The following is a 27,102-nucleotide window of genomic DNA, read 5'->3' on the forward strand; positions in this document are numbered from 1 at the left end:
AAGACTTGGCTGATCTGAGTTAAGACTTGGCTGACCTGACTTAAGACTTGGCTGACCTGACTTAAGACTTGGCTGATCTAACTTAAGACTTGGCTGGTCTGGCTCAAGACTTGGCTGGTCTGGCTCAAGACTTGGCTGGTCTGGCTTAAGACTTGGCTGGTCTGAGTTAAGACTTGGCTGACCCCACACGAAGAAGTCAGGAGGGGTTAGATCTGGGGAGATTGGGGGCAAAGCCAAGAGATAGCTGCTTCTCGTGCTGGGTTTTGCCTGCGACTTCCTACATGTTTTTTAACACATAACCTATTTCTACACATGTTCGATACAACATTATGGAACCGTATTTAGATACATTACCCACACCAAACTCACGTCGAAATTCCCTTTGAACTCTTAACACTATCACATTTAACCTGTCAAAGAACACATTGTGTCCGCTGTTGATTTGTGGTAGCCATTTTAATCATGTACGATTTTCACTTGTCCTTTCAGATTATGCATTGTTGATTATCATATATGGAAACTCCCATCTAATCATAATATAACCAGCAAGTAATTTTTCCTACTATCATAATAGCAATATAATAATAAATTAATATTATCCATACCCAAACGGATCAGACTGTACATTAATACAATAATTTAATATTCCTGTTACCTCCATATAAATTCTAAACCGTTGACGTATGACCGAAACCGATAGCAGCAATTCAATATTTGTCGGTATTTCGCAGAGAATTACGAGGTGTAGAAGGTTTAGTTTGTCGTCATATCCGTCGCACCTATTTCAAGAATTTTTCCTTGGATTGTTCTCTCCTGCCATTCTTTCCTCGAAGCTCACAACATAACACAAATACAGGAGATGGGAATATAGGAACCAATCAGAGGTTAGAGCGCAGAAGGATTTCGCGTTATGTTTGTTGATATGCGGAGTGACCTTGTATGGAATGAAGATTTAGTATCAGTGCCATAATAATGGAAGAGCGAGCACGTCGGACTCACTGAGCTCCTTTCTTTGCAGAGGCGTGAGTGCAGATAATGTAAGCTGGCCATCATCACTTTCTCACCATGCTGAACGGATCTACAGAGGGGATGTTCAACACCTCCCTCGGGCCCACCATGCCGGAGGGAGCAGGGCGCTACTCCATCCCGGAGATGGTGCTGATAGCGATCGTGGCGGGCACTCTTAGTATCATCACGGTGGTGGGCAACTCCATGGTCATGATCTCCTTCAAGATCGACAAGCAGCTGCAGACGATCAGCAACTACTTCCTGTTCAGTCTGGCGGTGGCGGACTTCGCGATCGGCCTCATCTCCATGCCGCTGTTCACCGTGTACACGCTGTTCGGGTACTGGCCGCTGGGCCCGCACATCTGCGACACGTGGCTGGCCCTCGACTATCTGGCCAGCAACGCGTCGGTGCTGAACCTCCTCATCATCAGCTTCGACCGCTACTTCTCGGTCACCAGGCCGCTTACGTACAGGGCTAAGAGAACCACCAACCGGGCTGCCATCATGATCGGTAAGAACATACATCCAAAGTCTACTATATACAGTCACGAAGCTTAATACTTACTAAATATGCAAACATAAACAGTTGAAATATGCATCCATAGATAGTTGCTCACCACCAGGATCGCTACTATCGCCTCTTCACAGACTCTTTCCCTAGCAGACGATAAAATGTATTGTACTTTTGATATCGTGTTCTTTTGAAAAAATTAACACCTTCCTTCCACTATTTAAATATGAAATACATAAGGTTTATATATTATTTTCATAAAATATATATTATATTCTATAAACTCACCTTCCTGGATTTTTCGGAAGAAGGATAACTCTAACCTATTTTTCTTACAATTTGTAGTACTACAAACGTCTCCTTGTCCCATATTATTATTCAAATTATTGTATTTTAGCCATTTATAGTTATTACAACCGATAACTAACATTTCACAGTTTACATAGCTTTTCATAAAATTGCGAAATACGGCACAGTCAATGCTTTTTCGATCTAGACCCCTGTAATGTTCGTTCGGGTTTTCTATTTCAGTGTATGGAGCTCAGTGAAATATTATATTATAACTTCATTGCTTATCATTGCTAAGCTTTATTTAGTGTCATTTGTCCATAAGTTCCGTTTACTTCTTGTTGCATAATATGTTGCAGAAATAATTACAAAACTGTGTTATTTTAATGTGAAGAGAATTTTACATGTTAACATAGGCCTAATCTGTTCGCGTCAACATTTCAGGTTTAGAATGGAAGCTATTTTAAGGTTCAATAAAAACGAATTTACATTGTGATTTTAATTTAGCACATCTACTTTCCTTAATTGTAGACAGAAAATTTACCATACCACTCCTATGAAATTAGTGTACGTACGATTGTGTTACTTCGTCTCTTAGGTAGTAGATAAATACAATAATTCAGTACTCAATTGTAGTATTAAAATACAGATATTTAATGAGATAAATTAGTTTTAAAATTACAATAACAATGCCATCTAAGGCGCTGTACTGAAATAAAGACAAGTGACTTCGTCTATAAGGGGCCTTGAACAGCAACAATCGAAAGCTATGAAAGATGGACTACAGAGAATGTTTCTGTGTTTGTATGAAGTAATATCGGAAGCTAAATTAACCGATTTGTATAATTAATTATTATTTCACCATTGGAAAGTGTAGTTTCTCTAGATGGACATAATGCTATAATGTTATTACAGTAACTTCTGATATAATATAATATAATATAATATAATATAATATAATATAATATAATATAATATAATATAATATAATATAATATAATATAATATGTAATATTATATAATAGAATTTAAGTTATTTGAAGGGTTCACAACCATAGTGGGCCAAGCGCCATTTACTGAATACGTAGAAAACAAGGGTTAAAATTAAGTTATTACCATAATTCAATTGAAACCTATAACAAGTAAAATAAAATATACACATTAAATCTAAATGATGTCAATCTTCATTAAACTATGGTTGCATGTAATAAAAATTAAGAAACATGTTAAATGAATTGTCATTGTACCAAATGAGTGTCTCTGGACCAAAATGATCGCATTTTAATTATTTGGATGCAATTTAAATTAAGTAACATATTAAACGATTTATCCTTCTATCAAACACGAATGTTCCCTGGATCAAACGTCCTATTCTAATTATGTAATTACTTTATATTTATTTCTAACGGGTGCAGCGGAGCGCACGGGTACGGCTAGTATACAATAAGCCTATATATTATAGAACATAATAGTAAACATGATAGACTTTAACTGTATATACTCTATATACAATATATGCAATTAATTCATGTAACAAAATCAATTCTGTTACGGTGAACAAAACATATATTCTGAGATTATGAAATTTATATCTTCTACTATACTGCAATTGTCAGTAAAAAAAATGTTTAAGCTCAGAAAATGTTCTTCCTACGTTACATGACGTTACAGAGAGACAATTATAATAACAAAAATCAATATACAAATTAACAACATTTATATATTATACATCATTTACAAATAATTCATTTATCAAAACCTATACGCGTTGCAGTGAACGGAAACATATATTCTGAGGTTATGAAATGCAAATTTTTTTACGAACGTCACATAAAATTTGTTTAAACTGAGAGAATGTTCTTTCTACGTCACATGACATTAAAGCAGCGTATTTATAATACATTACAACACAGCACAGATCATCATTTCACATAAATCACAGTATGTTTCCATTTCTTATGCTGAAATAGTCCTTTCGAAATTCAAATATAACAACTGTAATGTAAATCTTGCTGGAGGTATTCTTTTGAGAGAAAGAAAATAAAGAAGAAATAAATATTGTATATTTTACAAATTAAGTTCAATTAATTCAGGCTCTAGCGACATTGAAATGGGACAAACTTGTGTTCAGAAACGAGCCCACTTAGAAACTTATTTTAAAAATTCAGATCAAAATTAAACACAATATAACATAGATTGATAAATTGAAATAATATTAACACAAAAGTCTGAATGAGAATTCAACTCAGTATTACAATCAGATCACATTGTAGTCACCGGGTGCTTGCCCACTTGCAGTGTAAATAAATACATACATACATAAGTTGGTGTTTTACATAAACATCATTGACGATGGAGCGTCTGTATTGTACTAGGATTCATAGTCTATGTGAGGACCGTTTTTGCAAAACTTGCTAACTGTTAAAACTAAATTTTATAGGAAACACAAAAAACTAAAATAACTCCAAGTTTTGCTATAGCTGTCACATAGCAGAAAGCAAGTTTTGAAAAAACGATCACACTTTGACACACTACTATGAAGGAGATAATAAAGATTTTCCTAAGAAACTTTAGGATCACGTAGAGGCCTGTCTCACCTGTCCGGTGGCATCAATGACGTCACGTTGCAGGAAATAAGGAACAAAACTGCTGGAAGGATCGATGGCTGTCATGGCGACTATACAAGTTGTTTTCTGTGCTACGCTAGCAAAATTTTGCGAAATTTTCGTACTCCCATCTCGTTCAAAGAAAAGATAGCATAAACAATTTATTTCTTGAACCAGTAGTAATAACTGGTCCGTTGATATGTTCGCTCATAAACCATTAACATATTGTTTCTACGTTGTGCTCATTACAAACAATACAGCAGAACTAAAGCAGAACACACCGCCATGACACAACAGTGCACGATGTCATTCGTCTGCTAATTCCCGCCCTATACAAGAACCAATCAGATTCACTGATGGCGGCTGATGGAGACTGCCACCACTTCTGCAAGTTGATGGCACCGGTGCGACACCGGTGGAGCATCAATGACGTCATCGGTGGAATTCGGAACACCGTGATGCCATCGGATTGCTCACCGGTGAGATTCGGAATACGCTCTTATGTTAACTAATCCATCAAAATCTCAGTTTTGAAAATTTTGCAGTTAGCAAGTTTTGAAAAAACTGTCCTCAACCGGTTTGCAGTTCTACTTGCTTATGAATCCACGTGACGTAATAGATGTACCAGAAGAAACTACTCGATCCACTGTACTTTGGGAACAGATGAGCTGTCTAGTAATTACATAAAAATCCGGACTCTGTACATAACTATGCAATTACAAAATAGACACGACATTTATACAGATAAAAAAGAAAGAATTAAAATGCCTGTGTCATTCTTCAATGGCAAAACAACAGATGGTAATGGGATAAGATTCAACCCCCCCCCTAAAATTTCAGAGAAGTAAATAGTATAGTTCTTACCCTCATAAAATATTAGTGAGGTATATAATGTAATATTTACCCTTTTTTGTGGCCAAAATCTGAAGTTCATAATTGAGGAATTCTCTGAAAGAAGAACTCAACTACAAAATCTTGAATTTGAGATACAGGGCATGAAATATTTTAAATCTGGTATAACAGCATGTTGTGAAACTTGGACTCTCACTCTGAGAGAGGAACATAGGTTAAGGGTGTTTGAGAATAAGGTGCTTAGGAAAATATTTGGGGCTAAGCGGGATGAAGTTACAGGAGAATGGAGAAAGTTACACACAACACAGAACTGCACGCATTGTATTCTTCACCTAACATAATTAGGAACTTAAAATCCAGACGTTTGAGATGGGCAGGGCATGTAGCACGTATGGGCGAATCCAGAAATGCATATAGAGTGTTAGTTGGGAGACCGGAGGGAAAAAGACCTTTACGGAGGCCGAGACGTAGATGGGAGGATAATATTAAAATGGATTTGAGGGAGGTGGGGTGTGATGATAGAGACTGGATTAATCTTGCACAGGATAGGGACCGATGGCGGGCTTATGTGAGGGCGGCAATGAACCTTCGGGTTCCTTAAAAGCCATTTGTAAGTAAGTAAGGGATAACAGCATTGCGCAGAACGATGTTCAAATGATTCTATAGTGCGCTATGTTTGTTAGAAGGAAGTAATATTTTTTTCGGATCCCCATTTTGTTCGGAGACAGATGTATTATTAGGGATTCAATATAATATGCCATAAACGGAAAAATGACGTAACGTACGTTAAGTTGTTATTAGAGGGAACGCCTCAATTTGTAATTATTTACAGTATAACCTCACTAGTCCATCGCTGTGGAGTAAGGGTTAGTGTGTCTGACCGTGGAACGAGGGGGTCCACGTTCAAATCCTGGTTGGAGTTTTTTCTGGGGTTTTTCCTCAACCAATTGAAGCAGAATTGCTGGGTAGCATTCGGCGTTGGACCTCGGGCTCATTTCGTCATCATATCATAATCTTCATCATCATCATCATCGATACTATAGCCCGGGTTCAGATCAAGGTTCAGCGTGCTGTACTTCTACAAGAGCGTGGTCTTTCGGCTACCCAATCATTTACAGAAAGGAGTGGTAAGCACAATAAGCCTCAGGCTGTAGTGCAAGCCTTCGGGTACCTCCGTACAAGAGAAAAAAAATAAAAAAAGAAATCTAACTAATTCGGTGTAATTTGGGGTAAAATGCAGTCTAAATTAGTGAAAGTTCGAATTATAAAGAATTTAATGGAACAGAATTATTTCGACAATTGAAAAAAAAAAGATATTTTATAGTTTTCTAATTAAGTGTCTCTAGGGGTACGCCAAGAGGAAAGGTTGAATACCAATGAGATATAGAACAGAAAGGAAATAGAAAAATAATACAAGGATTTGACATTTTTATGTTTTCTCTCTTTATATATAAGCTGCTGAATTGTGTTAGAACTATGAGTTATTTCTTAAATTGATAAAATCCATTACCATAATACATTTTGCCATGAAAGAACGTTCCCTCTTCCTCACTTAAGCATACTGCTCGACCGATAAAAGCATCATCTTGCTGTCGTGAGATGCTGAGGTTTCGATTGTGAACAAAGACAGAGAAAATTATTTTCCTCGTCGCATCTTCCACTTCTCTGGCTGCTTTCTCTGGAATGGAAGGAACAAACCTCCTTTGTAAATCCACTCGATAACCGAGACATAGGCCTATAGTTTTTAAGTTGAGATCATGGCTACGACCACATTTTCAATTCCGTGAGTTGTTCGGTTCATACTCGTATATTAGATTTATTTAATAATCTGCACTAGCAAATCTAACAAATGTTAAGGCGTTCATAAATAAACTTAACAAGGAACTGAATTTGTAGTAGGTAATAAAAATAATATAAGTTATTGAAAAAGTAACACACGATTAATCTAATCCCTGTAATTTCGTGTAACGTTTATGTTGTTCGTGATTGTTATTGTAAGCATGGATGGGATTGTAACGATGTTTGGGATTTTAAATACGTAACATTTTTGTATTTCTTTTTGCACGATCGTGTTTTTTTTTTTTTGTTATTGTTGTATTTACAGCTATTGTTTTTAGGCCTTGAAACTTAGAATTCCCACACACAAACTTGTTGCTAGGGAAACCATTCTTCATGACATAAAACTATGCTGAAATAGACCCATTACAGTGCACTTATTGTTACTTAGTTACCATTACAATACAGTTTGCGAAGGGCTTGGAATAATATTGCTCTATTTTTTTAATGTAAAATATATTGTATTTGCAATTTTAAAAATATAATCGTGCAAAAAATGTTGTACAATACACGTTTGTGAAGTGCATTACAAAATCTCGGAAATTGAAAAATTCCCTCTGCTCATTTTTCAAACTTTTTCTCGATTTTTGTAAAAAGCACTTCTCAATCTTGAATCGTAATATACTATTTCACATTTCTTTTCATTTCTGTCCTTACACTCCCCTCATTTAAATTTAACAAGGCTAGGCCTTCGTAACTGCTTCTTCATTCCATGAGTCCTAGTCTCGAGACAACAATGTTATTAATATTCGAAACACAGTATTAGCACAGTCTAGTATATACAGTTAAGAAGCTCAATACGTAGGGAATATAGATAGTTGCCAACCACTAGGATCGCTACTATCGCCTCATCACAGACAATGCGAAATAGTACCGGCACAGTCTATTGCTCCTAGTACCACTGCCATCGTGATCTAATACAGGCCGTAAGGCAGACCACGTGACTCGCTTAACAGCTGATCGCGAAGGGCGGTCTTTCAACCATATCAATTAGTTGCAGTACATTAAAAATAGCATATATTTCTCTGAAATGCAGTGTAATTGCGTCAGTAAAATTTTAAACAGTGATTGTGAGACACTTGAGACACAATTCACTTGCAACGTAAGGTATAATATTATTTTTGGTGTAAAAATTACGTTGTTGCAGGCAAAGTTCGTATGTGTAATACCTGCCTTTATTTCGATTAAACATTGCGCCCTTATGTTGTTAAGTGAATTTTTGGTGTTATAAACAGTAAATATGTGTAATAATATACACGTGAAAGTGAAATATTGACTGGCATGCAAAGTAAGTTGTTATTAGGCCTAAGTGCAGCGTTACTGATGTTACTCTTCTCTAATCCATTATTGTTAGTTTACCATATTTGTTTTATTAAATTTAAATTATTGCGCCCTTCTTATGTGTAAATAATCTACATTATAAATAATAAGACGTTTGATAATATACACAATTTGAACTAAAAGCGAGATACATATAGTATATTGTGAAAAATTGTACTTTATAATTTTCATTACTGTTACAGTATCTAGTATTATAATTAATTGAAATAAAGCACGCTCACTTTATTACGAAATTCTTGCACATTCATTTAAGCACGTTTCAACAATTTTCAGTTGCATCGCACGCATATTTTGATGTGTTGAAAATATAGGTTATGTTTACTCTATCAGTACTTGCCTTATTTCTATATTCGCAATTATGCATCATAATTAAGCATAACGCTACGTATAACTTGTAAATGCAATTTGTCTACACTTCAATTGTATTTATTCGTTTCATACGGTACTCCAGTCTGATTAGTTTAATATGTTACCAGGCCTAAACTAGCGCTGAGGTAGTTCCCTTCGTATTCATACACCTTGCATATACTAATTAGTTCGGTTAGTTCAGGCTTTTATTATGCCTTGTAGAGGATTAAATGCATCTCCACAAAAAATAAATTCAACTGTTTTCAGTTCAGAAATTAGCGGAACTATACCTCAGCGCTAGTAAGTAATATAACCGTATGTACATTTCATAGGAGGGACTGTGGTGAATTTTCTACCTTTAAGTAAGGAAGACAACCGTGTTCTGAAGTTTATCCTAAATATATTCTTCTTTATTAAATCTCAAAATAGCTTTCGTTCTCAACTTAACATGTTGACGCAAATAGGTTATGTTAACATGCTGAATTCTCTTCACATAAAAATAACACAGTTTTATAATCCTGTCACATTATACAACAAATAAATGGAACTTATGCACACATTACATTGAATAACAATTTAATTGTTTTATTTATTTGTTCCCTACTATTCTGGGTCGTATTTAATTCTATTTATCTAACCTACCAGATGAAGTAACACACAACCGTACGTACCTACACTAATTTCAAAGGAGGGACTGTGGTAAATTTTTCTACCTACAAGTAAGGAAGATAGATGTGCTAAATTAAAATCACAATATAAATAATTCTTCTTTATTAAATCTCAAAATGGCTTCCATTCCAAACTTAAAATGTTGATGCAAACAGGTTATGTTAACATGTAAAGCTCCGTTCATATTAAAATAACACAGTTTTGTAATTATTTCTGCAACATATTATGCAATAAGAAGTGAACGTATCTTATACACACATTACACTAAATAAAATTGAGCACCGACACGCATTAAAGTAATATATTTCACTCAGCTCCGTATACTCAAATAGAAAAGGCCGACCCATCGAGTGACGTCACAAATCCTGCATTACGGCTTGGTCTAGATCACGATGGCAGTGCTAGTACCCTCACATATCGATTTTTAAATCGCGTCATTTGACAATTATTTCCTTCTGCATAGACAGTTTAGAAGGCCAAGGCGGTAAAGCTACTGTTAATAATGTATTACTAGCAAATGGAAAGAGAAATAAAGTGAAGATTTGGAATCAATTTTCAGAATTCTGTTTTCAAATAAATCGCGAGATCAAAAAACATCAACAAGCAATAAAAAAATTGCTTCTGTATTATCAATATATAAAAGTCCTTAGTTCAGAATCAAGTGTCATGACATCAAATAGACCTATTCGAGCACTATAATCCACTCCCCGTACTCCTATATCGGAACTCTATACATACTAAAAAAATCCTCTCAATTAAATATCTGACACTCGTTCATATGTTTCAAGTAGTAAACAATCTATCTCACTGTAACATGACCTTAACTTCCAATATCGATATTCATCAACATTTTACCAGAACCTGCAATCTAATACATATTAACAATAATTCCTCGAATAAATACGGTATGAAAGGTATTCGATATTCGTTATACAAAAATTTTAACAGTTTGCCAACAGAAACAAAAAAATGTAAAGAGTACAAAGCATTTTCCAATATCTGTCAAAAATTATCTTTTCTCACTTTTATTAAATAAATTCTCCCCATCTCTCTTTAATGTAAGTTTTGAGTTTTTACAAATATCTTACCTTGTTACTTTGCTGATAATGAAATGTGACCATGAGTATACTCTCGACTATTGCTACAGATGGCAGGCACGGACATTATTTTTCTTCCCCAGAAATGTAAATTTATTTAAGCACCAAGTCGCAAAATAGACTCCTACCTTTTACAAGATGTGTGTGTAATATTGTACATGATTCAGTATAAAAAATATAATTTACATTCAAACACTTTCACCAAGAGTGATGTGTTTTACAAGAAATCATTAATTCATTTTGACATTTAAACACGAGAAATTACTAAACTATTGATCAGTTGATTTCGATGTGTTCTTACAGATTTTATAAACTTCATTCTTGCATTTTTAATACAGGGACATCATTTTATTTTTACTTCAATTTTTATTGTACCTGAGTTTTTGAATGTACTTCACTCCCACCCCTTCTACTAATGAAGTTCAACCGTCTTCCACACAGATCCAAGACCGCATATACAGTCATAGTAGCCTTACGGTCATAGTAAACAGTACGTTCCAAAAATATGTTCGCGTTTTCCAGTGACGAAAGAGCTTTCAATATTGAATCATTTTCGCACAGGTACTGTCATCCATTTGCCTACGTCGTATCCTGGTTTCCCCCACCAGCTTTTATTCGCCACCTAGTGGCTGGGCTGTCTTAGCTCTTTTCTGAGGACATTAATTTCTGTTAGGAATTGGACGTCTACGTAATATTATACATCTGTTTAAAATAACTGAAATAAAAGGGTCTCGTTAAGTAATTAAATGTCATGTGATTTTCTCCCTTCCTACGACCCTACGACATAACCACTTGATCGGACAGTAGATAGCATGTCTGAGTAAATTTATCTTTTCCGATCGGGCAGAAGTGAATATTGAATTTACAGTACGTAAGGTATTCTTTTATAGAGTAGGTACAGAATTATCTCAACATGAGTTACTTGTACGAAGGACGAAACTGGTAATTGGAATTACGTACAATAGTCTATAGTGCGATAATATGCACATTAGAACTGAAGCCTGTATCGAAATGAACAGCCACCATTTTCAAAAATGTGTTTAAATATCCATATTATGATTATTTTTCAATTTAACTTCATTCTCTAGATTCTACGCTGATATGCTGTACACAGTATAATGTACACTGCATAATGAGTACGTCCGCATGGAAAGCTCAGTTCGTGAGTAAAAACACGCATTGTTAATACAGTACTATATTTTGATTAAACAAAAACCTAATGAAAATGATCAAACTCAAAAGCGCAATATTTTCTAGTTTACGTAAATGGATGAACTACTTTTCTTCCCTCCTATACCTAGTAAAGTGACTTGTTTGTATATTACGCCAGTATCATCGAACTCCAGTCGTGGAAGGGGGTAGCAAACGGCGTTGATCCAGAGGTATAGGCAAGTTAATATTAAAAATGTTAGCAAAAATTAAATGATATCCCTGTATAATCACGAAATAACATATTTAGTGACTCATATAGTTGACAGTTATATACTGATATCATAGTCTGCTTCCGTGATTGTCCTACATACTGATCTTTGTATTCCATCAGTCTTTTATTATGACGTATATGAGTAGGCCTATGTGACCAAATTTCGCAGGCATATAACATATATAAACGGATCAGACAAGTGTATAATAAAACTTTGACTTTAAGAAAGATGCGACTTTTGAAGAGAGAATATAGCAGCATGGAACGTTATTTTACAACATTGATAAGAGTGCTACACGAAAATAGTGAAACTGCACCACAGTCTAGTATATACAGTCATGAAACTCAATACGTAGGAAATATGCATCCATAGATAGTTGCTAACCACTAGGATCGCTACTATCGCCTCATCACAGACAATGCGAAATAGTCCTGCACAGTCTATTGTTCCTAGTACCCTCACAACTCAAGCTTCGTGACTGTATATACTAGACTGTGACTGCAGTTTATATGGTATTCCACAGCCTTCTTTATTATCCATGGATGCTGTCATTGTTGCAGTCGAAATATACGGCCAATTACGTTTCATATTAACAAAAAAAAGTATCAATTTTATTGTAAATATAAATATAGGCCTACAAATTTATTATAAATGCAGATACAGAACTGAAAGTTGAAACATTTAACTACTCATTTCTTTGCATGGAATAAAATCTCTTCAGAAAATTCAGACCAGTTCAGATGTGTTTATATAATATGTATTATTCTTGTACTAAGCGAAATCCTCGTAATACGGTAATATTTAAAATCGATAGTGACTTCGACTCGGCATTTCTTTCCCAGTCCAGTGTACATGCATGCCACAGTCTAATATATACAGTAACCAAGCTAGGAACAATAGACTGTGCCGGTACTATTTCGCATTGTCTGTAATGAGGCGATATTAGGGATCCTAGTGGTTAGCAACTATCTATGGATGCATATTTACTGCGTATTGAGCTTCGTGACTATATACTAGACTGTGGTGCATACATGCTGTGGTACGTGTTACCGAACGAGATGTCTCAGACGGTAACGTTTGAGATTCGTATTCGGGAGGTCTCGGGTTAAAATTCCGTGGCTGGTTTCCCTCAGTCACAAAGGTAAATGCCGGATTTGAAATTTACATACTATGATTCATCATCGCCTCAGTCACCAATATCATAAACATTAATCCAAATATAAAAATCATTATCTGAATACAAGTCACCTACAACACGCAATATAAACAGAAACTCAACAATAGTAAAAATGACCTACTGGCATATCCAAAGATTTTCAACACGCGATATGATCACAGATGTTACAGAAAATATTTTTACGTTATTTATATTTTAAAAAAATATCACGTGTCTTCTTATGAAAAGTAAATTTCATATAATCAGTTACTTTTTGAATTTAATTATAAAAGTTTAAAATCTAGACGATTAATAATATTAGTCAAATTTTACTCTATAAGACTGTTAACGGTATATTGAATAACTGTGATTTTTTTTATTTCTCCAGTTTAATGCAAAAAGAACCTTTTGTTATTCCAATTCCTAGAACTGTTTTCTTCAAGAACTCTCCATTGTTTATGTGTAATTCTTACAACTCTCTGTCTTTAAACTGTGATTCTCAATTAGATTTCAGTTTAACAGTTAAAAAATTTCATACGATATTAAAAAGAATTGTATTTCCTTAGACAGCCTATTTAAATTATGAATAAATGTGTTATAATACATATTTATTATACAACTTTTAACACTATATCACTTGGGAATATGCATTATGTCTTTCTCTACGATAGAATTTAAACGAGAAAGACATATAGCCTAATACATATTCCGTAGATGTATTATAATGTTTTTTACTCTAGTTTTTAAATAATTTTGCATTATTATATTGACATTTGGCACTATATTAACTGCAATATTATATTCTGGCACCTATTACCGGTATATATTTTCTTTCTTTTCCCCCGCCTCGCTGTTTTTTATTTTATTTGGTCATATCGCGAGTTAATCTTTTGAGTGAAATCCGAAGGCCTGTGTACTATTGTTGAGACTGGTTCTATTGTTGTGAACTAGATGGCGACTGTATATGTATTACTGATTTGTTAAGAATATGATTTCGGTGATGAATGAGGCCGGTGATATTCAGGGATGTTATGGCCCGAATTTTCTGACATTTTTCTTACGGTTGAGGAAAAACCCTGAAAAACCTCAACCAGGAAATTCAACCCGACCGGGAATCGAACCCGTTTTCTTTCTTTTGTTTGTGTTGTTTTTGTTTTTTCTTATTATGTATTTTGTACATACTCGTATATCAATGTAAGCCACATATAATTGGAAACTTGCTTCTGTTGGTGGTGCATTTAAATAAAATAAAATAAATGTTAAAGCATGTATAAAAGAAAAAAGTACGTGTCACATTTCTGAGATCGTTTGACGGCAGCACTGTTCATAATGGGTGTAGAAAAACAGCTGTTTGTATAGTCCCATCGCTCTAATTTCCGGCAGCCAATCGCGTTGCAGATCGGCTACATTTAAACGTGTGCGTCTTGTGATTCGCCGATTCATTTCTTAAGGCTCGTTAAATACTTAATATAATCGCCCGCCATTTTAGCTCTTTAGTTGGCGTTCGCAGAAAGCACACGAAGACGTTATTTGCCGCTCAATTATTTGCTGAATTACATTGCGTTTGATTTATTATCATAGGAGTTACGACATGATAATGTTTAACGGTGTTGCAAATAGATTCCTCGTATGGTAGCTCGGCAACGTAAGAACAAAAATGGTGAATGATACTACCTACCTAGACTTTATAGAGCCTTCACTTTCTAAGAGGTAAGCAAAGAGGCGGAGTCACGCCGGAAATAACAGCGTCGGGACTATAGTTATCCTGTGCAGATTCGATGAGGGTAGGTCTGAAAGAGATGACAATCATCCAACACTTTGAATAACATGGGACTGCAGATGCATTCTTACGACAGATCGACCGTGGTGATCACTGCATTGGCCACCAAGGTCCCCAGACTTTACTCCAGATTTTTGTCTGGAAATCGTTGGTGGAACCGAAACACAATTGTTAAATTTTTAGCGTGTGGTAACTAACAAGGTGTTAGTGTATTTTTAACATTTGTTTATGAAACCGGTCCCTGGTCCATAAACTGAATGGTGTGCCTTGCAGGCTGCGCGTGGGGCATCTCCCTGCTGCTGTGGCCGCCGTGGATCTACTCGTGGCCGTACATCGAGGGCGAGCGCACGGTGCCCGACCACGAGTGCTACATCCAGTTCATCGAGACGAACCACTACATCACGTTCGGCACGGCCATCGCCGCGTTCTACGTGCCCGTGACCGTGATGTGCATCCTGTACTGGCGCATCTGGCGGGAGACGGAGAAGCGGCAGAAGGACCTGCCCAACCTGCAGGCGGGCAAGAAGGACAGCAGCAAGCGCTCCAACTCCAGGTAGTCAGTAGCTTTCCTTGTCTTGGAGGACACCGTCTAGATCTCTGCAATCGAATGCAATGGGCTGCATTTCAGGTGGAAGGTAGGACAGACACCCATGTACTTAGGCACAGTCCTCTTATTCAGGGGCAGAGTTCTTTCACATTCTAAAAATCTACGATCGGACCGGGCTGAAATCCTTGTTGGGACAAGTTACCTAGTTGAGAATTTTTTCTGGAGTTTTCCCTCAATTCATTAAGAGCAAATGCTGGATAACTTTCGGCGCTGGACCCTAGGCTCTAGAACGATCGAGAAAGCAAGACTAAAGGCTGGTTCACAATAAGCCGGGAACGGAAACGACAACGAGAACGGAAATATTGTTAAAATAAATGTATTTAAATGTGAGCATTCACAATTAACTATTGTGAGTGCTCACATTTAAGTACATTTATTTTAACACTATTTCCGTTCTCATTCCCGCTGTCGTTTCCGTTCCCGGTTTATTATGAACCAGCCTTAACAGCGCCCGCAAAGCTGAAAACCCGCACGGCTGTATTGCCTATGTCGTTGTCTGCTTGTGAGTGAATCAAGCGAACGTTCAAGACATCGGGAGTGTCAACCCTCGAACGTCAAGCAGCCTTGAATCGTCAGTTGTTTATACCAGACTGAACTTTTGTCTGTTTTAGTAACTGTTATATCCCTATGTATAAACAATAAAAGTAGTCTATTTGAAACATCATCTCTACCTTTCAGTGTATAATAATCCAGCCATCGGCGTGGCTTAGTCGGTTAAGACGCTTGCCTGCAGGTCTGAAGTTGCGTTCGTTCGAGGGTTCGATCCCCACTTGGGTGATTATCTGTTTGGGTTTTTTCCGAGGTTTTCCCCAACCGTAAGGTGAATGCCAGGTAATCTATGGCGAATCCTCGGCCTCATCTCGCCAAATACCATCTCGCTATCACCAATCTCATCGACGCTAAATAACCTAGTAGTTGATATAGCGTCGTTAAATAACCTGCTAAAAAAATAATCCGTTCTCCAATTTTTATTTAATTACTAGGCCCTTATTAAAAGACTAGGATTTTTTTTTCGTATGTCTGAGATCAAGTGTACAATCTTAAGTAAAATGTATTAACTCTTTATTTAACGTTATGTTTTATGTTTCTTAGAAATGGAAATTTATTTGAGATTTTTTCTATTTATATAAACATAGGTAATATCTGATAAATAGAACCAGAACATTTTCATAACTATGATATTATTTTGTTTTGTCATTTTGTATCAATTAACCATCTCTAATGTTATTTATTTCAGTGATGTAGCCTATGTCATTCGAAGTTAAGGAATCTTTCCCACCGTCCAAGTGCTATTTCGAGAATGATGAGCGAGACTAGAAGCGCACGAGAATGACGAGACGAGACTCGAAAGACAAATGCAACGAACACAGCGAGCGGGAGCGGCAGTTAGTTTTGTTTATCTCTATTGGGCTCATTTCACTGGCATTATCACCTTAGTTTCACTCAGACACTACATAAACATCGCAGTTGATAAAGCGTCATAAAATACACCAATTTAAAGAAGAAGAAGAAGAAGAAGAAGAAGTAGAAGGTTTTTGTTTGACACAAGTTGCAAAATATGTAATCCCAGAGCCACCTTAAATTGACAAGCCATACTGTTGTTAGAATTGGCAACGTTGGAATAGGCCTGAGTCATACCACAGTCTAGTATATACAGTTACGAAGTTCAATACGTAGGGAATATGCATCCATAGATAGTTGCTAACCACTAGGATCGCTACTATCGCCTCATCACAGACAATGCGAAATAGTACCTGCACAGTCTGTTGTTCCTGGTACCCTCAACAACTCAAACTTCGTGACTGTAGGCCTTATATACTAGACTGTGGTCATACTCCAAGCTGCAGTTTAAAGTCAAGTGCGGGAGAATTATTCAAGATCGTAGTGAAACTTTAATTTAAAATAACATTTAGTTTTTTAGGGTGGGTATTGTTTTGTAATAATGTTTTTATTCTCCAAAGATGAAAATGTAAGAGAAGCATGGATTCGTACAGTACCTCGGAAAGATTGGATTTCTACCTCCTCATCAGCTGTGTGCATCAACCACTTTGATGGAAAAGAAGTGATGCTTTATGACAACTGCAGACAACCTGATGGCACACTTATGAAATATATTATTTCTTAGGTATCCTAAACTTGGAACGATGCAGTAGGCCTACTTTGTAAATTCCAAAATGAAAAACATAGGCCTAACCCAAATTGTATGTTAATGAAAATCATGATTTGATCCAACCAGTCATAAGGATTGTACTCATTACATTCATTTATTATCGAGGGACTCTACTAAATTTTTGTGTGTCTGCACATTATATTTATAAGAATTTAAACACGCATAATTATGGAATTTGTTATACAATAAAATTAGAGTTGAGACGTTTCAGTGAATTCCATGGTCAGAAAGGATCCTGGTGACGCATTGTTGAACTACCGATTCTTTTACTGGAGGCCTTGATCGGCCTTCTACAAAAACGTTCGCTATTTTCTTGACTACAGGCCTACTCTTAAAATTGGCAGTACTGCAAGCATTATATAATATTGTTTCATTGTTAAAGTTTCAACACGGACTTTAATTCTTCATACTACAGAATCTTGAATTATCGTGCTTGAAGAAACTAGTAGCTAGTCCATCGATTCTGTTACAGCTATGCAGACTTTTATAAACTTATCAATTAAAGGTGCCCGCTTTTCTTCGTTACTGAAATCTACAAGTTACAGTACAAAGAAAGATCTAGCTAATTCGTTAAGCCGATTTCAAGTAAGTACATTTCTAAGAAGTTCAGCCTTTCAGAATCAAATACGTGTGATGAACACTGCATCAAAGTGTCCGAAAATAAGTACAGCTATTGACACGTATACAGACTACCCGGTTCCAGATTTCTCTTCCTACAGAAGACGCAGAAAAATACAAACTGTGGATGTGGGCGGTCCTCCAGATAGACAACCAGAATACAAGCACAAACTGTTTACTTACGGAGTTCTTGCTGGAGGGTCTGTGGTGGGGATGTACGCGGCAAAAACCTGCGTGCACCAGATGGTTTCGACGATGTCCATTACTGCAGACATGTTGGCTCTCTCGAAGATTGAAGTCACGCTAGCAGATATTCCAGAAGGAAGACAATTGGCGATTAAATGGCGCGGTAAACCTCTGTTCGTATGGCACAGAACACCACACGACATTCAGTTGGCAAGAAGTGTAGACATCAAGACTCTGCGAGATCCGGAGAGGGATGAGGACAGGACAAAGAACCCGGAGTGGCTGGTGGTACTTGGAGTCTGCACGCATCTTGGCTGCGTGCCCATATTTAATTCGGGCGACTTCGGCGGTTATTACTGTCCTTGCCACGGGTCGCATTTCGATTCGTCAGGAAGGGCTCGGAAGGGCCCTGCTCCAACAAATCTGGAAGTTCCGCCTTACGACTTTACGGATAATGGACGACTAGTCGTATGTTAATCTGTTTCATGGTAGGGATAAAATATTTGATTTTGTACTTCAATAATTGCTCAATAAATCAAACAGTAGTTGGAAAAATATAAAAGTCATATAAAATAAATTAGTTATTTTCTCTGGTAGACTCGTGCAGAAAATACGAGTATATATAAATCCGTCTTTTTGGCAACCGTATTTGCAACTGAAGAACTCACCTTTATTGTGTAACAGTCGTTAATTTATTGATAGCATTTCTGACAGAGTGTGGCCTTACAAATACTAACCTGCTCAATGCAGGTATAAAACAGTGATTCCCAAGTTAAGAGATGTTCCACCTTAGGAATGGGGAACGTGAAGAAGTCATAGGAAATATATTATATAGCCTCTAAATCCCAGACAAAAATTTCTTAATAACAGTAGAATTGATATCAATTATTAAAATTTACTAATGCTTATTAAAAACATTTAACTGGCTTAAAAAATTGCATTTCAAAAGTTTTCCTTCTTGTTGCGTAATTGAGACAGGGAAATCAAAAACTCCCTAACTCCAATAAACCAAATTTTACAGGAGAGAGAAAAAAACTTATTATTTCTCTTACTAACTTTAAATATTATACATTTATCTATTAATATTGTGTAAAATATCAACTAATAATCCAAAACCTAAATTTTTACATTATCTTACGCTACAATTCGAAATAAACACTGATGGAGTTAGTGGTTTTCTGACTTCCACAGTATATGAATTAAGAAAAGTGAATAAATATGAGCCATGTGAAGAAAAAAAAGATAAGTATATCATAATTCCCTTATGAAATATTGCAATATACGAGAAAATAGAAGTTTATTATTAAGATTAACATTGCTACATTTTTTTTTAATTTCAAATATGAGACAGAAAATCACAAATTACCATAAAGCACATCAAAATACACAAATAAAACCACAAACAATATTAAAATGTTAACACAGTCTGATTCATGTTACAGATTCTGTTTTTTTTTTCTCTTACTCTCATGTTCTTTCTGTGCATCTAGATTCCAGATTATTACTGTCCGCAAACAGAGTTTGGTAATTCATCCTACTTTCCTCAGAAATAAACTGCGTAAAATTTTGCAAGTCCTTTTGCTTTCTACTTTCAATGGCAATGCTGAAATTTACTTTAGTTGACTGGGGAATGATGCATCCGTATTGTGTTCCTGGAAGTTAAATCGATTCCATATTGTGCCTTTCATAGTCTTACTTACATGGATTTCATAGATTTTTGTGAGATTCTGAATACCATGTCACTTTACTCAGCTGGTTGAGCGATAGTATTGCCACCTATCGGGAAATTAAGCTTGAAATGCAAAAAAACTCTTATTCCATGGAGTAAGTGGAGCTCTGACTTCCACGAGTTTTAAAACAGCCCCCAGAATGCAGATGAATGTCGATATTAGTGTATTCTTGCCTTCCACGCATGCGGGACAAACTAAAAAGCATCATCCAGCCCATAACTCAATTTTGTGAAAATTTGGAGTTAATGAGTTTTTGATCTCCCTGTCTCAATTATTAATTTTGATTTGTTCGCTGTTGGATACTCTAGCGCAGTGGTTCCCAAAGTATGGGTCGCGACCCTTTGGTGGGTCGTGTAAAGAGTTGAGGGGGATCGCAAGATGATTTGCAAAATAACCCAAAAAAAAGCCTTATTAACATAATTTTTGGTATTTAGAAACATAAGCGATGTTGAACATAAAAGAAATATGTTTCAGTAATTAAAAAGTAAGAAATAATCAATGTATAAAATTGCTTGTTTGTTTTTTTTTTTAAAGTAGCTTCCGAAATTTGGAATAAGCATTCGTTACACACGCAGTTACTTCGTTTTTAAGTTAAAGGAGATTTTTCGGTTTTGGTTTGATGACAAACAGACGAGAAACTTATTTTGCATAAATACGAGGTTGCAAATGCTATAAAAAAAAATGTATGAGCTTCTTTTGCAAGCTCTAGGTATTCTTTTGATACAAATTTGGTCTCTGCTTTGCGAAAAAATAGTCTAGTTTCAAAATTCCATCATAATTCAATGAATTTTTCCTTCATATAACTTTTTTTTTTTAATTTCAGTCAGTTGAACGCAACTGTCTAAAAAACAGAATTTAACTTTATGGGCCATATTCATAGACATTTCACAGCATGCGCTACTGGCGTACTAAGCTAGCCCCGGCTATCCACTGGTTACTAGTACAGAATTCAAATCATATCCTATCGCTAACACTGGTTTATGAATACGAAAAACGCTGGTCATCCACCGAAAGCCCGCGCTAAAAATGTCTATGAATACGGCCCTAAGAGTCATAATTGTTTTGAGTTTCTTCCAGAAAATACTCAAAAAGCTGTTGTTTAAAATCGTATTTTGAGTGGTACCCAATGGTTTTGAAAAAAAAAAATCTTGTTTGAGATTTTACATGATTTGTATTTTTCGAATGGGGTCAAGAACCGATATGGTAGTCGGGGTCGTAAACAGAAGTTTAGTCCAAAAGTGGGTCGCGGCTTCAAAAAATTTGGGAAACTCTGCTCTAGCGAAACATTGGTATTACGAATTGTGAGATGGTATTCAGTTCAGGATTTGAGAGCATCCACCGTTGTGCCACTTGTGAATATTGAATAACTTATGTTGTTGTTTTCTAATGCCAGGCATTTGACAATAAAGTCATTTGCCCTCTTGCACTCCAATATTTTTCAAAGATATTATCATGGCCAGCCACTGAAGAACAGATTTTGAGGTGTTCCGAATCCATTTCTTGGTTTGAGTTGCACAATGGGCAGTTAGGGAACTGATATATTCCAATTCTATGTAGGTGTTTGGCCAAACAATCATGGCCTGTTGCCAATCTAAATGCAGCTACAGACGATTTTCGTGGTAAATCGGAAATTAACTGTGGATTATGATGCAGAGAGTTCCATTTTTTCCTTGAGATTGTGTTATCAAATTTTGTTTGTTGAAGTCTAAGTATGTAGATTTAATAAATATTTTCACAGAGTAATGTGTAGATTTAGTAACAGGTCTGTAAGTAGCAGTACTGCTCTTCTTTGCTAGTGCATCCGCATTCTCGTTTCCCAGAATTCCACTATGGGATGGTATCCATTGGAATACAATTCTTTTATTGAGTGATATTAATTGAGAGAGCGTTTTAATTATTTCTCCTGTTTGAGATGAAGGTGTGTGTTTAGAGACTATTGATAGAATAGCTGCTTTGGAGTCTGACAATATAACTGCATTCTTAAATTTATTGATGTGGCATAGAAGATTCCTTAAACTTTCACTTATTGTAACGATTTCTCCATCAAAACTTGTTATTCCATATCCAAAAGATCTATAAAGTGAGAAGAGACAGCACGTAACACCTGCACCGGCACCTTGTTCTCTGGAGATCAAGGATCCGTCGGTGTATAAATGAAGCCAGTTTTGTGGAGGGTACCTAATATTAATTGTCTCTAATAGTCCTGATGTAAATCATCAAATAAAGTGTGAAATAGTCCTCGATTCTGTCTTTTCAAAACCAATGGATGGACCCAAAGTCTTCTATTTTTACCTCTATTCTTTCTTCGTATGAGCAAAGTTGCCAAAAGTATATCTTCCTCTATGTCCATATTCACTGGAAGACTAAAAAATTCTCTACAAAAATTTAGTGTATTAAGCAGTGCTTCAGACGAGCGTTCGCAGCGCCACTAACGAGCCACTAGTGGTGCTGCGAAGTGGTCTCGTCTGAAGGGGTCCGTAGAGTTGAAGTACACAGACATACTCTGAATATCAGACCCCCACAGTGCCTCAGTGCTAGAGTACTGGGCTTATAAGCCAGGAGGCCCGAGTTCATATCCCTGTCGATCCTTTAATTTACGATAACTATAATCCGATCCAACAGAGCTGCACGCATTGTATTCTTCACCTGACATAATTAGGAACATAAAATCCAGACGTTTGAGATGGGCAGGGCATGTAGCATGTATGAACGAATCCAGAAATGCACATAGAGTGTTAGTTGGGAGGCCGGAGGGAAAAAGACCTTTAGGGAGGCCGAGACGTAGATGGGAAGATAATATTAAAATGGATTTGAGGGAGGTGGGATGTGATGATAGAGAATGGATTAATCTTGCTCAGGATAGGGCCAATGACGGGCTTATGTGAGGGCGGAAATGAACCTCCGGGTTCTTTAAAAGCCAGTAAGTAAGTATAATCCGATCCCTCTGTGACATCCCAATAAGTCTCTATCATCATCATCATCATCATCATCATCATCATCATCATATATTACGAATGTAATATAGACTAGAGTCCTGCATTTACTAATTTCGCTCGAGCGTGAGAAAGCAATCCTGTAGTTGGCTAGATGCTGCGAGTGTACGAGGCATTATCCCTCACCAATAAACTTAGAGTGAGTGATGCTCGAGACGAGCGAAACACACTCGTGACTTGTCCCAGTGAACGTGGATGGTGATGCTAGACAGGTACCGGATGTTATACTTTTAAGCCACGAATAAAAATTACACAAACCGATAGATTTCAGAAATGATGTATGGAAAAAAATCCGTTAGAGAACGAAAAGAAATTATTATATTTAATAAATTTTGTTGCTCTCAATTTATTTTTATATGTTTTTTTAAACCAGAGGCACAATTTAAATGATAATTCTGTGGTGTTCGGGTAAAGGGGTATAAGTCATTTTTTGTGCAGATGGAATTTTGTTCCCCAGATGAACACACAAGTTAAATTATACAAGTGGGTGTGCAAAAAATCAAAGAATACTAGCAGTTGATGTGTTTTATTTGTGTAGAAAATTATTTGTAATAAGGGTTCCAAGTTTAATTTTCATTTATCTCCGAACTCATTTCTATGGCTTATCTCTCTTTACCCAAACACTACAGAATTATTCTTGTATTATTTCTACTCTTGATACCAAGACATAAATTTATTTATTTATTTATTTATTTATTTATTTATTTATTTATTTATTTATTTATTTATTTATTTATTTGCTTGTTTATTTGTTTATATATGTATTTATTTATTTATTTATTTATTTATTTATTTATTTATTTATTTATTTATTTATTTTCCTAATAATTGTAACATAAAATATAATATATATACAGAAAAATTTTAGCTCGCCCCTGAATTAAAGTTTCATGTAGTGTACAAGATGAAAAATGTACAATTAATTTTCATTGATACAGCATTTCAAATACAAGAACGAAATAAAATTAAGTACAAAATAGAGTAAATAGAATAACAAATCTTTCATTATCTCACAGAGCATATTATCAGTCTAGTATATACAGTCACGTGAGTTGTGAGGGTGCTAGGAACAATAGACTGTGCCGGTACTATTTCGCATTGTCTGTGATGAGGCGATAGTAGCGATCCTAGTGGTTAGCAACTATCTATAGATGCATATTTACTACGTATTGAGCTTCGTGACTGTATATACTAGACTGTGATATTATTAACTAACTCCTCATGAGGTCACAGTAAAGAGTACTGTAGGCTATGTGCGTTTCCGAGCAAAAGTTTAAACGATTCCCGGTTACCTCCTGCGAATCTCCTTCCACGCGAGCATAATTCACTCCTCAACATAGTTTACAGCGCTCTCCGCTCGAGGAAAACGCTCTCGAGTGTGGGACCTTCGAATATAGTTCTGAGTGTACTTCTAATGTCACGGCGATTGTCAAACGGGTATTGGCTGGGAGCTGCAGCTGTGTTGGGAGACAGTATATAGGTGCAAGTTGGTTAGTGATTCGCTATTAGCTTGTCATTTAAAATTGCCGGGGCCGAAAACATCTGAAATACTTAGGCTATACATAATTTATCCTATTTTAAAAGGATTCATTGCTATTTGTATTCTATTCCGCAGTATGATAAGAATATAATAATAATAATAATAATAATAATAATAATAATAATAATAATAATAATATCATTATTGTCCTCATACGTTCTAATCACTAATATATATATATATATATATATATATATATATATATATATTGCTGCTTTCTGATTGTTCGGTCTCCGTTGCTTTTCTGACAATTCTGAACCAACACTAAACATATGGTCATATCAGCGAATAGAGATTATATAGCAGGGGTCGTCAGCACAGAGCACGCTGGGGCTAGCCTCTCTTACCCGCGGAAAACGCAGTGCACTATAGTGCTCTCGTAGTTGCTAGCGGGTATGCTCTCTATCTCTCCCTGTTGCACGACGGTGCGCACGGGACGGCACCGCGTACCCATTGCTCATTTCAGCGAGTGCTGACGACCACTGTTATATAGAATGGACACTGAGCGAATTTTCCTGTTTTGTTCTCCTGTGTGCCGGCGTTTAGTTCCTCTTTAAAGCGCTAGAGGTAAGTGTAATCGAGCACACGCTAAGAGTTCCTCGATAATAATTGAATATAAGAGTTGAGACATAGGATCCACACATTGCCTACCTTGATGCATAATCTAGTAATGGCTTTGCTTCAAATAAATTCAAGTTAACAGCTTTTCCTTATTTCTTAGTGATAAACTAGTTGTAGTAGTAATTTTTTATGTTTTATATATAATAAATTATATTATAAAATGATATAATCTATACTGATAATAAATCTGTAGCCGAAATTTTTCTGGTAATTTTCGATTTTCCAAATATAATTGGTCCTAACATATATAATTAACCACCCTGAAACCGAAAATCGCTTTTTTGAAATTTTTGTTTGTATGTCTGTCTGTCTGTTTGTTACCTTTTCACGCGATAATGGCTGAACGGATATCGATGAAAATTGGAATATAAATTAAGTTCGTTGTAACTTAGATTTTAGGCTATATGGCATTCAAAATACATTATTTAAAAGGGGGGTTATAAGGAGGCCTGAATTAAATAAATCGAAATATCTCGCTTATTATTGATTTTTGTGAAAAATGTTACATAACAAAAGTTTCTTTAAAAATCATTTGCGATAAGGTTTATTCCTTCAAAAAGTTTGATAGGACTGATACTTAATGAGATAAATGAGTTTTAAAATTAAAATAACTGCCATCTAAGGCCGTGTAATGAATTAAAAAACAAATGACTTCGTCTATAAGGGGCCTTGGACAGCAACAATCGAAAGCTATGAAAGATAGCCTACAGATAATGTTTCTGTGTTTGTATGAAGTAATAACGGATGTTAAATTAACCGATTTGTATAATTAATTATTATTTCACCATTGGAAAGTGTAGTTTCTCTAGATGGACATAATGCTATAATGTTATTACAGTAATTTGTGAGTGAATCGAGGACAGGTAAGATTAAAATAACTTCTTATACACAGAAAGCTTAATAGGCTATTTTGTACATTCATTAAACTATGGTTGCATGTAATAACAATTAAGAAACATGTTAAAGGAATTGTCATTGCACCAAATGAGTGTCTCTGGACCAAAATGATCCCATTTTAATAATTTAAATACAATTTAAATTAAGTAACGTATTAAACGATTTATCCTTCTATCAAACACGAATGTTCCCTGGATCAAACGTCCTATTTTAATTATGTAATTACTTTATATTTATTTCTAACAGGTGCAGCGGAGCGCACGGGTACGGCTAGTACATTATAAAATTATGTATCAAATTCGTTTAATATTTGTATACAATATAGGCATATGGTTTTACTTCTTATAGGAGTTTTGTTTTTCCATATTCAGCTTTATCAAATCATTACAAGACCACCTCTGTGGTGTAGAGGTCAACAAGCTGGTGTCTTACGCATGAGAGTCCGGGTTCGATTCCCGGTCGGGTTGAATTTCCTGGTTGAGGTTTTTCAGGGTTTTCCCTCAGCCGTAAGGCAAATCCCAGGAAATTCGGGTCACAACATCCCTGAATATCACCGGCCTCATTCATCACCGAAATCATATTCATAACAAATCAGTAGGCCTAATACAGTCGCCATGTAGTTCACAACAATAGAACCAGTCTCAACAATAGTGCACAGGCCTTCGGATTTCACACAGAAGATTAACTCGCGATATGACCAGAGATGTTAAAGTGAGTATAAATAACAGCGAGAAAAAAAATCATTACATATTTTAATTGTTAATGGGGTCACCGTCTCAACTCTCATTATAAAGGAACTCTAGAGTCTAGACATTACAGATAAT

The 27,102-nt window shown here is 35.9% G+C and overlaps 2 protein-coding genes across 2 annotated transcripts in view; both read left to right on the top strand.

The window, feature by feature from the left end:
- Positions 1-1,031: 1,031 nt before the first annotated feature.
- The window catches only part of mAChR-A (muscarinic Acetylcholine Receptor, A-type), a 71,470-nt gene continuing 45,399 nt past the window's right edge, over positions 1,032-27,102 (top strand). Inside the window, exons 1-2 of the mRNA XM_069831656.1 lie at positions 1,032-1,519; positions 15,190-15,469. Of these exons, the coding sequence (XP_069687757.1) occupies positions 1,066-1,519; positions 15,190-15,469 (734 nt within the window). The 5' untranslated portion in view covers positions 1,032-1,065. The remainder of the gene's footprint in view (positions 1,520-15,189; positions 15,470-27,102) is intronic.
- On the top strand, positions 18,047-19,343 carry LOC138703619 (uncharacterized). Its single transcript, XM_069831657.1, has one exon. The coding sequence runs from the start codon at positions 18,168-18,170 to the stop codon at positions 18,972-18,974; it is 807 nt and encodes a 268-aa protein (XP_069687758.1). The 5' UTR covers positions 18,047-18,167; the 3' UTR covers positions 18,975-19,343.

The sequence above is a fragment of the Periplaneta americana genome, chromosome 7 (assembly GCF_040183065.1).
Source record: "Periplaneta americana isolate PAMFEO1 chromosome 7, P.americana_PAMFEO1_priV1, whole genome shotgun sequence".
Lineage (NCBI taxonomy): Eukaryota > Metazoa > Arthropoda > Insecta > Blattodea > Blattidae > Periplaneta > Periplaneta americana.